The following is a 15438-nucleotide window of genomic DNA, read 5'->3' as shown; positions in this document are numbered from 1 at the left end:
CCAGCACTCCCAAGGCACTGCTGATCCTGTTGTGCCGCTGCAGGAGCTCCTTCCTGTTATCAATTTTTAAGAGCCCTTTATATATTGAGGAGATTAGCTTTTTATGTGTAATATGAGTTGCAGATATTTCCCTCCAGTTTTTTTTTTTTGCTTTGATGCAAAGATTCTTGTATTTAATTACTTAAATATATCTTTTTTTATGGTGTCTGGTTTTTGAGTCATGCTTAGAAAGGGCTCTGTACTCCAAGGTTATTAAAAAGAGTTCACCTAGTTTTAGTCTAGAATTTTTATGATTTTGATTTGATTTATATTTAAATATTTGATGTTAGGAGCTTGTGTATGATGTGTAGGATGAATCCATTTTTTTTCCAGATGCGTATTTCAGTTACTCAGACGTCATTTATTTTGTGGTCTTTTCCCTCCCTCATCATTTACCATTTTCTGTTTCCGGACTTCATAATTTGTCACATTAATCTCTTTATGTGCTGGTACCTATTATTTTGAGGCTGTATAATGTCTGGTAGTGCTAGTTCCCGTCCAGTACTCTCTAGGCATTTTCTTGACTTGTCTTTCATTTTAATTTTTCTACAAGTGAACTTTAGAATCAGCTTAACTAATCCAGTAAGCATTTGGGGGGGGGGTGGGAGTGGGGGTGTGGGGGGCTCACTTTCAGTTTACAGATTAATCTCTTTATTGACAATGACTCTCAGTTGTGGCTTTAACTTAATCTTTTCTCTTACAGATGATATTAACTGTGTTCTTGAGCAACAATGAACAGATTTTAACGGAAGTTCCTGTAACACCAGAAACAACATGTCGAGATGTTGTAGAGTTTTGCAAGGAGCCTGGAGAAGGCAGTTGCCATTTAGCTGAAGTGTGGCGGGGAAATGGTACGTATTAGGCTCTATAAAGGTTGCTGCGGACGTGAAACCTAGTGTTTATCGAAGGTGGAATATTGTTTCTGGTTCTTCGTTATCTGAGGTAATAAGGAATTGAGTGAGGAAAATAGTGTTATATTACATGGGGACAGGATGTTAGAAACGCAGTTTATAAAAAGGTTAGTTATGTGACTTGCCCTGTACCATCTGAAACGAGCTGGGAAGGTGGACCAGCTCCTGTGTGAAGTCTCTCTTGATATCCTGCTATCCAAGTGCATTCTCTGTCCACTGAGCCCGTGACCTTAACCCTTAACGTGTTGTGTCTGTTACATGTCAAGCTGTTGATCTGCCTCTCTTCCCCGTGATGACTTCACGAAGGCAGAAACATCCTGTTCCTCTGTGTACAAAACCCTTTACGTGGCAGGCCCTTCATGAACATTTCCACATGAAGTCGGCAGGAGTTCTCTCCAGGGCAGAGAGGGTCAGGGCAAGTCGTAGGATTACTGAGCAGAATATTCTGCCGGATGATGTGAACTTGGCTTTAGACAGGAGGGAGTATCCTGGGCAAGGGGAGCGGTGCGGGAAGGGCAAGAGTGGGGTAGACGTGATGCGCCCTCAGACAGTCTTGAGGGGAGGTGGCCTGGGAGGGTGGGGGCTGGACCAGCAAAGCCTCCGCTCCGGCAGAGGAGGGCGGCCTTTATTGCACCTGCGGGAGGAGGTGGCTGTGTGGTCGGGACAGATCTGTGTCGGAGAGTAGGAGAAGGAGCAGCGGGAAGATGTTGAGTGGAGGTGATAAAGAGATGGTCGGACAGGTGGACCTGTTTAAAGGGCACTTAGGGATCATCAGTGAATTCTTGTACTTTCGTCATTTTCACCATTTTTAGTCGAGGTATAATTGGCATATGATATTGTATGAGTTTCTCCTATCCCGTAAGGTGATTTGATATTTGTGTGTATCATAGAAGGATCACCACAGTAAGTCCAGTTAGTGGCCATTACTGTACATAGTTACAGAATGTTTTCTTCTCGTGATGAGAACTTCTGAGTTCTCTCTTAGCAGCTTCAAGTAACAATACAATATTTGCTGTTGTTTACTGTCGCCACCATACTGTGCGTCACATCACCAGTAAGCATTCGCACAGCCTTTCTCAATCTTTTTACCCTAGAGGAACCCTTGAAGTAATTTTCAGGTTTCGGAGAAGCCCTTGCATAAAAACTGCTGCATCTGTAACTCATGGTATATTTGTGTAATCAGTATGTCATTAAGAAAGTACTCCAATATAGTTGTCGGTGCTTTTGAGAAGAGAATTTCTCTGTCGATCTGAGTATTAGTTTGCTCAGGCTGCCATAACAAAGTACCGCAAACCGGGTGGTTTAATAAACAAGAGAAGTTTATCTTTTCACAGTTCTCGAGGCTGGATTCTCAGTGTCAGCACGGTTGGTTTCTCCTGAGGCCTGTCCTTGGCTTGCGGAGGCATCTTCCGTGTCTTCACCCAGCCTTCCCTCCGTGTGTGTCTGTGCCCTCTCTTCTCCGTAAGGACACTGGTCGCACTGGGTTAGGACCGCCCTAATGGCCTTGTTTTAACTTAGTCCTCTTTAAAGATCCTCTCTCCAAATACGGTCGTGTTCTGAGGCACCAGGGCTTAGGACTTGAACATAGGAAGCTGAGTGTGCGGGTACATAGCCCAGCCTGTAACAGTCGGTTAAGTGGCCAGCTTGTCACCCTACTCTCCTTGTGGGTCCTCACCCTGTGAGGACACAGGGTGTCAGCTCTAATGCGAATCAGGAGTGCAGATGGGATCTTCAGTTTTTCATTTTGTACACAGTTTCCTACTTGATCTTTTTGCCTTATTCAGGAATGCCTGAAAGTCTTATCATAGATTTCTCCATTATGTAAGATGCTAACAAGATTTAGTGTATATTACATGCTATGTGTAGGGTAGTTTTGTTTCTACATTAAAACAGAAATGAAGTTTTAGTTAACATTTCTTATTTTAAAAAGATCATGAAGAGTTCCCGTCATGGTGCAGAGGAAATGAATCCGACTAGGAACCATGAGGTTAAGGGTTCGATTCCTGGTCTCACTCAATGGGTAAAGGATCCAGCATTGCCATGAGCTGTGGTGTAGGTCGAAGATGCGGCTCGGATATGGCGATGCTCTGGCTCTGGTGTAGGCTAGCAGCTGTAGCTCCGATTGGACCCCTAGCCTGGGAACCTCCATATGCTGAGGTAGCGGCCCAAGAAATGGCAAAAAAAAAAAAAAAATTCTTTTAAATAATTGGATCGAGGCAAACTTGAATTTTTATAAAGTTATGCTCACACTTGCTGGATATAAGAGAAGGTTGTAAATTGATTAGTTGTAAAAGCATGAAAATTTATTCTTCATGTTGAGTAGTAAAGTGACTAAAATTAAAGCTACTAACATCATAAGCCAAAGCAATATGAAAAAAAATATGGCCTAAGACAAAATTTTATAAACCTGAGGACCATGATTAGGCTTAAATATGCGCCTTACAGCTATAAAATCACAATAACAACATGTTTTTAAAAATCTTTTTTATAGGCCTGTATCCATAAAAAATATTATTTTCAGAACTAAAAATATGAGATAATACTTCTTGAGTGTTCAATTTATGCTTGTTTTTTGCCGAATCACATTCTCAGTTCTGAGCTGAACTGAGCACACAGATTTCATTTTCAGCCGAGATGTCCTCGCCCTCGATGCTGAATCAGCTCACTTACACATGTAAGGAGGGTGAGGCTGCAGCACAGTGGGTGTTACATTTCTATGAATGGAAGGATTTCCTTCCTTAAAGAAGTTGGGAGCTTATCTAGGGCAGTGCAGTAAGTCACACCTCCAACGTGTGACTAGGCTGCAGCTCGCAAAGTTCTTTATTTTGACTAATGTCAAGTTCTCAGGCTGTGCAGACTCTCCCCCAGCCATACACCTGTGTTGAAAGGAGGAAAGATACTGTTCGGTTTTGTCCTGCTCTCTTTTCTGTAAGCCTTGAGACTTGCCGATATCCTTTCTCACTTTTTTTTTTTTGTCTTTTTGCCTTTTCTAGGGCCGCTGTGCGGCATATGGAAGTTCCCGGGCTAGGGGCCCAATCAGAGCTGTAGCCGCCGGCATACACCACAGCCACAGCAACACGGGATCCGAGCCGTGTCTGTGACCTACACCACAGCTCATGGCAACACCGGATCCCTAACCCACTGAGCAAGGCCAGGGATCGAACCCGCAACCTCATGGTTCCTAGTCAGATTCGTTAACCACTGCGCAGGATGGGAACTCCTCACTTTCTTTTCTTTTCTTTTTTTTTGGTTGTTTTGCCTTTTCTAGGGCCACTCCTGCAGCATGTGGATGTTCCCAGGCTAGGGGTCTAATTGGAGCTGTGGCCGCCAGCCTACACCACAGTCACAGCAACACCAGATCCGAGCCTCATCTTCGACCTACAACACGGCTCACGGCAATGCTGGATCCTTAACCCACTGAGAGAGGCCAGGGATCGAACCGGCAAACCCATGGTTCCTAGTCAGATTTGTTAACCACTGTGCCATGATGGGAACTCCCCTTTCTCACTTTCAAGCACAAGAAGCAGTGGGAGCATTTCAAGATTTCCTTTTTGTTCCCTTTATTTTTTTGTTTTTTTGTTTTTTTCAGGGCTGCACCCAGGCTAGGGGTTGAATTGGACCTGCAGCTGCTGGCCTACACAATGCCAGATCCTTAACCCACTGAGCGAGGCTGGGGATGGAACCCACCTCCTCATGGATCCTGCTTGGGTTTGTTACTGCTGAGCCACAACGGGAACTCTTCCTGTTTGTTCCTGTTAAATTGAGATGCAATGCACATAGCATAAGAAGCATTATTTTCAAGTGTCTGGTCCCATGGTTTTAGGACATTTTCGGTGTTGTACAGCCATCTCCAAACTCTTTACCTCTCCGTTTCTTCTTCCTCTGCCCAGGCAGCCCCTGTATTCCTCTCTGGGTGCTTCGTGTCACTTGGAGGATACAACGCAGGGCTTTCTGATCTTGCTTTTTTCACGTAGCATATTTTCACTGTCTGTCCATGTAGTAGCACGTGCATCAATACATAATTCCTTTTTTTGGCTGAGTAATATCCATTGTATGATATACCACATTTTATTTTTCCCTTTATCAGTCAGTGGACATTTGGGTTGTTTCTCTCCTTTTTGGCTACTGTGAATAATGCTGCTGTGAACATTCATTGCAGGTGTGTGTGTGGGCCAGCTGAATTGCAGAAAGCGCCTTGTCTGGCCTTGTCTGTCCTTGGTACACGTGTGCCAAATACAACATTTAATGAATAACAGGGTTCCACCAATTTGTTAGTATGTTTCTTTGAAGGAGTGGGAGGCACAGTTTCATACGAAATATAATAAACAACGTTGTTTTCAAGATTCTCTAATGTTGCAAAATTGCTTTTACGTTTACTTCCTTACATGTTACCTAAATTATTTCACATTCATACTCTTACTTCATTAAAGTTAAAATTTATTGCTTTTAATATCCTTAAATTCTCATATCTAAGTGTACATTTATTTTAAATTATTCCTATTTATTTTTTACTTTTGGTAGGAGTCAGTTTATTTGTTTCTGGGGAAAGTGAGATTATTGTTTGGTTTTTCCTAGAGCGTCCCATACCCTTCGATTATATGATGTACGAACATCTTCAGAAGTGGGGGCCACGAAGGGAAGAAGTGAAATTTTTCCTTCGACATGAGGATTCCCCAACTGAGAGCAGCGAACAAGGTAGATAAGTGCTTTCCCCCATTTGCTAATTTTTGCCATAAAAGTTAACCTAAGAAAAATAGGAATAGGATTTCCTATTGTGGTGCACCAGAAACAAATCCGACTAGTATCCATGAAGATTCGAGTTTGATTCCTGGCCTCGCTCAGTGGGTTGGGGATCCGGCATTGCTGTGAGCTGTGGTATAGGTTGCAGACGCTGTTTGAATCCTTATGGCTGTGGCTGTGGTGTAGGCTGGCATCTGTAGTTCTGATTCAACCCCTAGCCAGGGAACCTCCATATGCCCACAGGTGTGGCCCTAAAAAGCAAAAACAGCAAAAAAGAGAAAAAGAAAAATAGGAATAAATATTAAAATTAATTATTCATGTAATTTCCCACCTTCACTCACAAGTGGTGAGAAGAGTTGGCGTCTGACTTTTATTTGACCTCTGTTGTTGCAGTTTACAGCTGTTCCCACTGAGCGAAGGCCAGGGATCAAACTAGCATCCTCATGGATGCTACTCTAGTTCTTAACCAGCTGAGCCACAGCAGGAACTCCCTCCATTTGACTTTGAACCATGGGAATATACTACTTATTTTTGAATTAAAATTTAAACAGAATAGGAGTTCCCACAGTGGTGCTGCAATGGGTTAAGGATCCAGCGTTGCTACAGCTGTGGCATAGGTTGCGGCTGAGACTCAGATTCGATCCCTGGCCCAGGAACTTCCGTATGCTGCCGGTGTGGCCAAAAAAAGAAAAAAAAATTAAAATTTAAACAAAGTAATAAGGAAGTCTTTTTTTTGGAAAGCATATATACTGTACAGTTAAGGGAAAGACCCTTAAGTTGTTATTTAACATTGATTGTGGATTACTTACAGTATTTTAAAAAAAACAACAGAAAGGACATCCTTTTGTAAAAAGAAGATTCCTTTATTTCAAGTTATCCCTCTCTCTGTATTTTTTATTAAGGGACCTTTTGCACCTAGAATGAACTGCTCTCGACTTTAAGAGCATCTTTCCGTAGCTATACACATTGTTAAAGTGCTGGTTTTTTTGCAGTGCCTCATTACTTCTGGTTTTTTTTTCTTTTCTTTTTTGGACACATCATGGTATACGGAAGTTCCAGGACAGGGATTGAATCCAAGCCATAGCTGTAAGCATCTGTGACCTATGCCACAGCTGCAGCAACACCAGATCCTTAGCCCACTATGCCGCAGTGGGAACTCGTACTTCTGGGTGTTTATTCCACTGGCTGCTGGTTGTCTAGAGTCAGGAGACAAAGGCTCTAGGTCTAACGCTTCATCTGCTTTTGCCTTAGAAAAGGGCCCTACCTCTCTGGACAAGCTCCTTCTGGGAAGGAGAGTTAGACTAGCTGGCAGTTCAGACACTTTTCTAGTGCTAAGTATTTAACTCTCTACCTGAGCTCTCCAAGTGCTTACACTCTGCCTTGCCTGGCTATACTTAAAAGCTTTATATTTTACTTTAATCACTAGTAAATGTATACATAACCCGTTAATGTCCCAAGATGGTGTAGGGAGGGGAGGAGGACTTGTTTTATTCTCATGCTGTAAAGTTTCAAAGTGTTAGGGATCCTGGAGAGAACTGTCTGGAGTCATAAAGAAGGGGACAGCACTGACCTTCCAGTTGACCTTCATCGGCTCCCCATGCTGCTTGGTCTGGTGTGCTGACACGGCAGGTACACATGAGATGAGTGGGGAGAGCAGGATGTTGAGCAGTGGGGTGTTGAGGGGCATCTGGTGTAGATGGGACCTTGAAGAGTGAGTAGGACTTGGGGGGAGAGTGCGGTATCGCTGCATTTGAGACGGGGGAGCGGGATGGATCACCACGAGGGGTGTGGCGACCCTGTCATCGGATGGTTGGGCAGGATTGGAAGAGCCAGATTCGTCACCACGACTTCCATCACTTCTCAGAACTTCCAGCAAAGCCCCTCCTTCCCTTCCCCAGGCTCCACAGCTTCACTTGGATGGCGTTTGTAATAGGGCCCCACCCATCTCCTCAGCCTCACTGAAGACATTTCTCTCTCCCACCACCTTCTTTCTTGTATGTTCATCCCTACCCTGCCCTAACTCAGAATCCCCCCCCTGCTGTAAAGCTCCAGCCTCTGCCCTTCTCCCTCTGTCTGTGCCTGTGCACAGTCCACCTCTGTCCCAGAGCAGAGGAGGTGGCAGCGGGTAGACTGGCTCACACGGGTGCCTTGTTCCCTCTTTTGCTTCTGTTCACTGAATTTCTCCTCCAGCTTGTATCCTGAGCAGCCAGATTTGAAGAGCCGAAACTCAGGTTTCCTCTCTGCTCCCCAGAGAGTTGAGGAAAGGCAGTTGTCACTGATCACTATTATTTAAAAGGGGTTACCTTTGGAGTTCCCACCGTGGTGCAGTGGAAATGAATCCATCTAGTATCCATGAGGCTTCAGGTTTGATCCCTGGCCTTGCACAGTGGGTTAAGGAGCCGGCGTTGCCGTGAGCTGCGGTGTGGGTCACAGGCAAGGCTCAGATCCCACGTTGTTGTGGCTCTGGTGTAGGCACAACCCCTAGCCTGGGAATTTCCATATGCTGCACTTGCAGCCCTGAAAAGCAAAAGCAAGCAAACAGACAAAACACTAAGAATTTAATTTACCGTGTAAACTGATAGACACCATAGTCTAGGATGTGCGAATGTGCAGTTTCTGCTGACAGAAAACAGCTCTTGTGACATGGCTGTTGTGGTCGTATGACCATGTTCACATGCCGTGTTGTCATCCCCATCTGCTTAGCCTCTTTTTTCATTATCGCGCCCCTAAGGGCCCTTCTGTGCCTATTCTGTTCTTGTTTGCTGGGTCTTTCCCCAACAGGTCTATTTATGCACTCCGTAGCTTTGCCTTATACATAAAAAGAGTAAGATTTTTTAATCTCCCAAGGATTAGTCTTTGCTTCCTTGGGGGTAGTAAGTAATATCACTGTACTTCCATAATGTAATTTTTCTTCAAAATTTTTAAAGTTTCAGGAAAGAAATAGGAGGAAAAAGTTTTTGATGTTAGGTTCATGACCCTTTGAAGTTATGTGTTCTGGGTAATAAAGTAGGCTCTCAGGTGTGATAATTCTCAAAATAGCATCAGGTAGAAGCTGGAGAGGTTGGTGAAGTAGGAGCAGGCATTCCAGCATATCACAGACATTAACGTTTATGACTTAAAATTCACCTGGTACAAAATTGTACCACACACTTTATTGTGTTTAAAAAATAATGACAGGACGTAGGAAACATTTTCCAGTTTAAATTTGAAGACACTCCAAAATTTTTTGTCTTTTTAGGGCCGCACCCGCGGCATATGGAGGTTCCCAGGCTAGGGGTCTAATCAGAGTTATAGCTGCCGGCCTATGCCAGAGCCACAGCAATGCCAGATCTGAGCCACGTTTGCGACCTACACCACAGCTCACGGCAACGCCTGATCCTCAACCCACTGAACAAGTCCAGGGATCGAACCTGCAACCTGATGGTTTCTAGTCAGATTCGTTTCCACTGCGCCACGACAGGCACTCCAACACTCCTAAAATTAAAAAAAAAAAAAAAAAAAAAATTTTGTAGCACAAAGAATTCAGAGATGATGTGCATTTCAATTTTAACCCTATTTGTGAAGATCAGTTTTGTGCACAAGTTTTTTTCATTACTGGATATTATAACTTCTATTTTAGTCTCTTAAAATACAAAAGCTTTAATTTGTTCATATATAGAAATCCTGTGAATTTCTACATACTAAATGAAAGATCAGAAAGAGAAATTAGGGAAATAATCCCATTTACCATCACATCAAAAAGAATAAAATACCTAGGACTAAACCTACGTAAAGAGACAGAAGACCTGTACCCTGAAAACTATAAGATGCCGATGAAAGAAATCAAAGATGACTCAAACAGATGGAAAGAAATACACCATGCTCTTGGTTTGGAAGAATCAAATATTGTCAAAATGACTACACTGCACAAGACAGTCTACAGATTCAGTGCAATCCCTATCAAATTACCAATGGCATTTTTCACAGAAGCAGAACAAAAATTTTTTAAATTTGTAGGAAACACAAAAGACCCCAAATAGCCAAAGCAATCCTGAGAAAGAAAAATGGAGCTGGAGGAATCAGTCCCCCTGACTTCAGACTATACTACAGAGCTACAGTCATCAAAACAAACTGCATGGTACTGGCACAAAACCAGAAATAGATCAGTGGAACAGGATAGAAAGCCCAGAAATCAGCCTACGCTCCCATGGTCAAACAGTCTACAGCAAAGTAGGGAAGAGTATATATGTAAACAAAACTATAATTTGAGGAGTTCCTATTGTGGCCCGGTGGAAACAAACCCGACTAGTATCCATGAGGATGCAGGTTCCATCCCTGGCCTTGCTGAATGGGTTAAGGATCTGGCATTGCTGTGAGCTGCAGTTTAGGTTGCAGATGCAGCTCAGATCCAGCATTACGGTGGCTGTGGTATAGGCCGGCAGCTGCAGCTCCAATTCAGCTGCTAGCCTGGGAACTTCCGTATGCCACAAGTGTGGCCCTAAAAAAAAAAAAAAAAAAAAAAAAAAAAAAGGCAAAAAGCTATAATTCGGAGTTCCCGTCATGGCGCAGTGGTTAACGAATCTGACTAGGAACCATGAGGTTGCAGGTTCAGTCCCTGCCCTTGCTCAGTGGGTTAAGGATCCGGCATTGCTGTGAGCTGTGGTGTAGGTTGCAGACGCGGCTCGGATCCTGCGTTGCTGTGGCTCTGGCGTAGGCCGGTGGCTACAGCTCCGATTGGACCCCTAGCCTGGGAACCTCCACATGCCGAGGGAGCGGCCCAAGAAATGGCAAAAAGACAAAAAAAAAAAAAGCTATAATTCGAAAAGACGTGCACTCCTATGTTCCTAGCAGCACTATTCAAAAATAGCCAAGACACGGAACCAACCTAAATGTCCATCAACAGAGGAATGGATTAAGAAGACGTGGTCCAGGGAGTTCCCTTCGTGGCTCAGCAGTAACAAACCCAACTAGGATCTATGAGGAGGCTGGTTCAATCTCTGGCCTCTCTCAGTGGGTTAAGGATCCAGCGTTGCTGTGAGCTATGGTATAGGTTGCAGACAAGGCTCGGATCTGGCGTTACTGTGACTGTGGTGTAGGCCAGCAGCTGTAGCTCCACTTCGCCCCCTAGCCTGGGAACTTCCATATGCCATGGGTGCAGCCCTAAAGAAGCAAAAAAAAGAAGATGTGGTGTATATACACACGATGAAATATTACTCAGCTATAAAAAATAAAATAATGCCATTTGCCACAACATGGACGGACCTAGAGATTATCATACTGAGTGAAACATAGTATGATATCACTTAGATGTGGAATTTAAACAAAGAATAGAAATGAACTTACTTGTAGAACAGAAACAGACTCAGAGACTTTGAAAACAAACAGTTACCAAAGGGGACAGATGGTGGGAGGTGGGGAGGGGTGAACAGGGTTTGGGTTTGGCATATGCACATTGAGGTACATGGAAGGATTGGCCAGTGGGTTCCTGCTGTATAGACCTCTGTGTTATATAGCAGGTCCCCACTGGCCAGTCATCACCCAGGGTTCTGTGATAATCTGTGTGGGAAAAGAGTCTGAAAGGGAACGTAATGTGTGTACATGTATCACTAACTCAGTTTGTTGTCCAGCAGAAATGATGACAACCTTGTAAATCAACTATATTTCAGTAAAGCTTCACAATGGAAAAAATAAAGGCCTTAAATTTTTTTTTTTTTTTTTGTCTTTTTAGGGCCACACCCATGGCATATGGAAGTTTCCAGGCTAGGGGTCAAGTCAGAGCAACAGCTGCTGGCCTACACCACAGCAACTCGGGATCCGAGCTGCATCTGCAACCTCTGCCACAGCTCACAACAAGGCCAGATCCTCAGCCCACTGAGTGAGGCCGGGGATCAAACCCTCGTCCTCATGGGAGCCAGTCAGATTCATTATTGCTGAGCCATGACGGGAACGCCAAGTTAATTGTGGTAAAGTACGCACAATGTAAAATTTACCACTTTGACTATTTTTAAGTGTTAGAAACTTTTTGATATAAGTCAATTTTAAAATTCTGAAAAAGAATATTAGAAGATTTTGTTTAAACAACTATGTATAAAGATTGATTATAAAACATTTTTTCAGCTGTACTGATTTTTGAGTTGTTTGACCTGGTATTTTATACTCGTGTTCAATAAATATTTGAATAAGTGAAGAAATGATAGAATTTTATTTTTGGGGTTTTTTTTGTTTGTTTTTTCTTTTTGGTAAATTTGACCCTTTCATTCCTCTAGGTGGCCGTCAGACCCAAGAGCAAAGAACTCAGAGAAATGTAATAAATGTACCTGGAGAAAAACGGGCTGAAAATGGGGTAAGAGTTGAGTTAAATTGAAAATTTTAAATTGCTTTTCATAGGTACTGCTGAGTTTGGTTTATTTTTAAACAATTATTTTTGCAGGGTAGCATTAATCTAAACCCGTTAAACAGCAAGGTATTTACCAGCAAAATAAATTTATTGGGAACAGCAAATTGCAGTTCAGGACAGACAACTATGTCCAGCCACAGGCACGTCCACTAAAACAAGAGGAAACGCTTATAGAGAAGGGGAAGTTGGGAGGGGCTGTTACAAACAAAACGTTTGTGGAGGAAACTGGGAGCTGGGGGGCTCTTCCCTGACCAAGTTGTTGCCAGGCCAGGAGGAGCTTGCTCTTGCTGCTGCTGGGTGGGGGCTGTTACTGCCTGCGGGGATCTGCACCCACTCGTGTCCAAGTGTCCAGTGGTTCGTGTGTGAGCGCTCCTCTTGTGGCCTCCTGACTCCACTTTACTGAGGTTTCCCTTTATTTTCCCTGTAGAGGCGGTCCTTTCTGTTGACTATTGCAAACATTTTTATGAAGGTGTGAGGGGCCGTCACTGAGTGGTAATGGTCTTATCAGTCCCCACTGCGGCCGCGCACTGGACGCTCTCAGGCAGAGCAGTGCGCCCCACGCCCTTTCCCGATGCTGCTCACGGCGTGTCCTGGAGCAGCAGTGGTGTACCTCTCTGCTCGTGACAGTGGCCTGTCCCCAGAGAGCACATGGTCTCCTTTCTAGACTGAGAGAGAGGCAGGCAGATTTACGTTGCATCTTCAGTGTCTTAATCCTTCTGTCAGGTCTGAAAGACAAGATGGCTGGGGGGTTAAGTCTTCGCAGCTGTCTCCAGGAGCGGGGATTTCTTTCATCCTTTGGGGTAGAGTTGGAGAAGAGGCCTAACGGCAATTATAGGGGAGGAAGTTTGTCTACCTGGAAGGGCTCTTCTTAAGAAATGTTGGTGCATGTTCAAAGAATGAGCAGAAGTGAATGACTGAGAGAAGAACGAACAGTGAGAGAAATTTTCACCATGATCTTTTCTAGGAATTTTAGTAGTAACTTTTCCAAGTGATTTTAAGGTCAGAGATTTTGTTTCTCCTTCTAGCTCTGCCGCTAGCTAGCTAGATATCCCTGGGCCGTTTACCTCCGCCTACGGTGCTCGGCACAGCCTCAGCCTGGCAAACATCACAGATCTGGAGTACGGAAGGCCCATGTTCAGACACTGACTTCTGAACTTTCTCACTAGCTAAGTTTGAGCAAATTACTTTGCCTCTGTGCCTTCCAACTTACTATTATTGAGTTGGGGTTTTATTTCTTTTCTTGGCCACCATCGTGACTTTGAGTGATATACCTACATACCTCTTTCTTTGTATGATCAACTTTAAACCAGAGCTCTGGGCCTCCCTCCTTGTAAGATGAGGGTGTTGGCACTCCTTTCCTTTCCTCCATCTCCTCTTCCCTCCCGCCTGTTAGGTTGTTTTTTTTTTGTTTGTTTGTTTGTTTTTTTTTCCCCAGCTGCACCCAAGGTACATGAAAGTTCCTGAGCTAAAGAATCAAACTCCTGCCTCAGCAGCCCCCTGAGCCCCCAGAGACAATGCTGAATCCTTAACCTGCTGCATCACAAGGAAACCCCTCAGTTGTCCTTTCAGTACAGTGGTGACAATAAAAGTCTAATTAAGACTTTTATACTTTGTGTATACATTGGTTATAAAGTTGAAAACCATGAGTTCCCTGGTGGCCTAGCAGTTAAGGACTCAGTATTGTCACTACTGTGGCTCAGGTTCAGTCCCTGGTGCAGGGACTTCTGCATGCTGTGGGCACAGCCAAAAAGCAAAAGGATAAATAAAGTTAAAAATCATTTAATACTGTTTATTTTTGATTTGCAGATATTGTCCACTGCAGAGCGAAGTGATGTCCTATATCTTATTTTCTTCTCCTGGGTTCTGAAGTCCCAATCATGTGTCACTCAGACAGAGCTATTCCTGGTGCCAAGATCACATATTCTCCTTCCTTATCATCCAGTTTCTAAAGATCATTCCACAAACCCTCTTCCTACTCCTGCCTTCTGACATACTTGTCCACTCCAGATATAGAGCCTCTGGGGGGGTTCTGCCAGGCATATGTGCTTCAGAAAGTCTTAAGAAATAAAGGCCCAGGCCCCACTGGCAGAACTTTTGATTTACCAAATCTGGACTCGGCCTGGAAAACTCCCTGAACAAGTCCATTGCCCCACCAGGTTTGGGGACCTCCAGGTTACTTGTCCCCAGTGTCGTAAGCATTCAGAACTTACTTGCCCCGCAGAATGGTGACGATCCTTTTCCTGTGGCCTGAGCTTCGGGAAGGTGAACTGACTGCGTGGAGTAGGCCGTGTGTATTGAGCTGGGTGTGTGCTGAGGGACAAGAGTCAGAAGGAGAGGAGTCCAAGGATGCAGTAAAGTGCGTCTAGGTATTATGAGGGGATCGGTCTGTGATCTTTTCCAGGATGAAGTTCTTGCTTGTTAACGTGCGGGTGATGTTTACATTTCATGAACAACAAAACTGAAACCCAAAACCAAAATTTAAAATGTGTGTGTAGCCTTTATTGAGCTTGTGATCAGAGGAAGGTAGAGGGCTGGTCCAGAGGTCTGACTCTTGCTGGAAGCATGGCATCAAAGACGGTACTGTACTTGATGGCACACCCACCTGCCGTTTAAGCCTAATGATACGTTACCTTCGAAATGCACTTTGTTGTCTACCAAGCAAGATGTTAAAAATAACCTTCTCCAGAAGTGTGTTGTGGATACCCTGCGTGTGGAATAAATGGCACACCGAACTGTCTCCCTTGTGGGCCACAGCAACTAGGAGCGGACCAGGCAGCGTGTGGGTTGGAAGCGAAGGACAGGGTGCTGAATTTGGGTGATTCACGCTTGCCAGTAGCTGCTGGGGCAAGAAGCTTGGGGAAGTTACGCTCTCCAAAAGTTGCAGGTCATGAAGTCAGGTTGTCTAAGGTATCAGGGCCCAGGTCCCACTGGCAGAACTTTGGATTCAGTGAGTCTGGGGGTGGGTCTGGAGAGATCCCTCTATGAATCTATTGCCCCACCAGGTTTGGGGACCTCCAGGTTACATGTCCACACTGTCATAAGCATTTGGAACTTACTATCCGACAGAATGTTGAAGATCTGGTTTAGCTTTATGGCGTAAAGGTAAATTGACTCATTCTCAGTGTGTGTGCCTGTGTGAGGGGTCCCAGGACCATCCCTGTGTCGGTGATTTGCCACAGGACTCACAAGACTCAGCAGAGGGCCGTCTTCACGGCTGTGATTTCGTCCAGCGCAGGATTCAGGCATGTGCGGTGATGGCTGGGGACACAGGCACAGGCTCTCCCAGTGGAGTCACACAGGCCATACTTAATGCTCCCACAGCTACTTGCGACAGCCTGTGTGAAACGTCGTCGACCAGGAAAGCTTGTTGGG

General features: G+C 44.4%; 1 protein-coding gene across 3 annotated transcripts in view; it reads left to right on the top strand.

Moving 5' to 3' along the window:
* The window catches only part of PPP1R13B (protein phosphatase 1 regulatory subunit 13B), an 89408-nt gene that overhangs the window by 34539 nt on the left and 39431 nt on the right, over positions 1–15438 (top strand). For 2 of the 3 annotated variants that reach the window (XM_047795045.1, XM_047795044.1), the window contains exons 2-4: positions 743–890; positions 5526–5645; positions 11936–12012. In XM_047795045.1, the coding sequence (XP_047651001.1) occupies positions 743–890; positions 5526–5645; positions 11936–12012 (345 nt within the window). Of the gene's footprint in view, positions 1–742; positions 891–5525; positions 5646–7242; positions 7320–11935; positions 12013–15438 lie in introns of those variants that run through there. The other variant, XM_047795046.1, reaches the window with a different exon arrangement.

This window comes from Phacochoerus africanus, chromosome 9 (assembly GCF_016906955.1).
Source record: "Phacochoerus africanus isolate WHEZ1 chromosome 9, ROS_Pafr_v1, whole genome shotgun sequence".
NCBI lineage: Eukaryota > Metazoa > Chordata > Mammalia > Artiodactyla > Suidae > Phacochoerus > Phacochoerus africanus.
The sequence above is the reverse complement of the archived record's forward strand: the minus strand, read 5'-3'. Positions and strand labels throughout refer to the sequence as shown.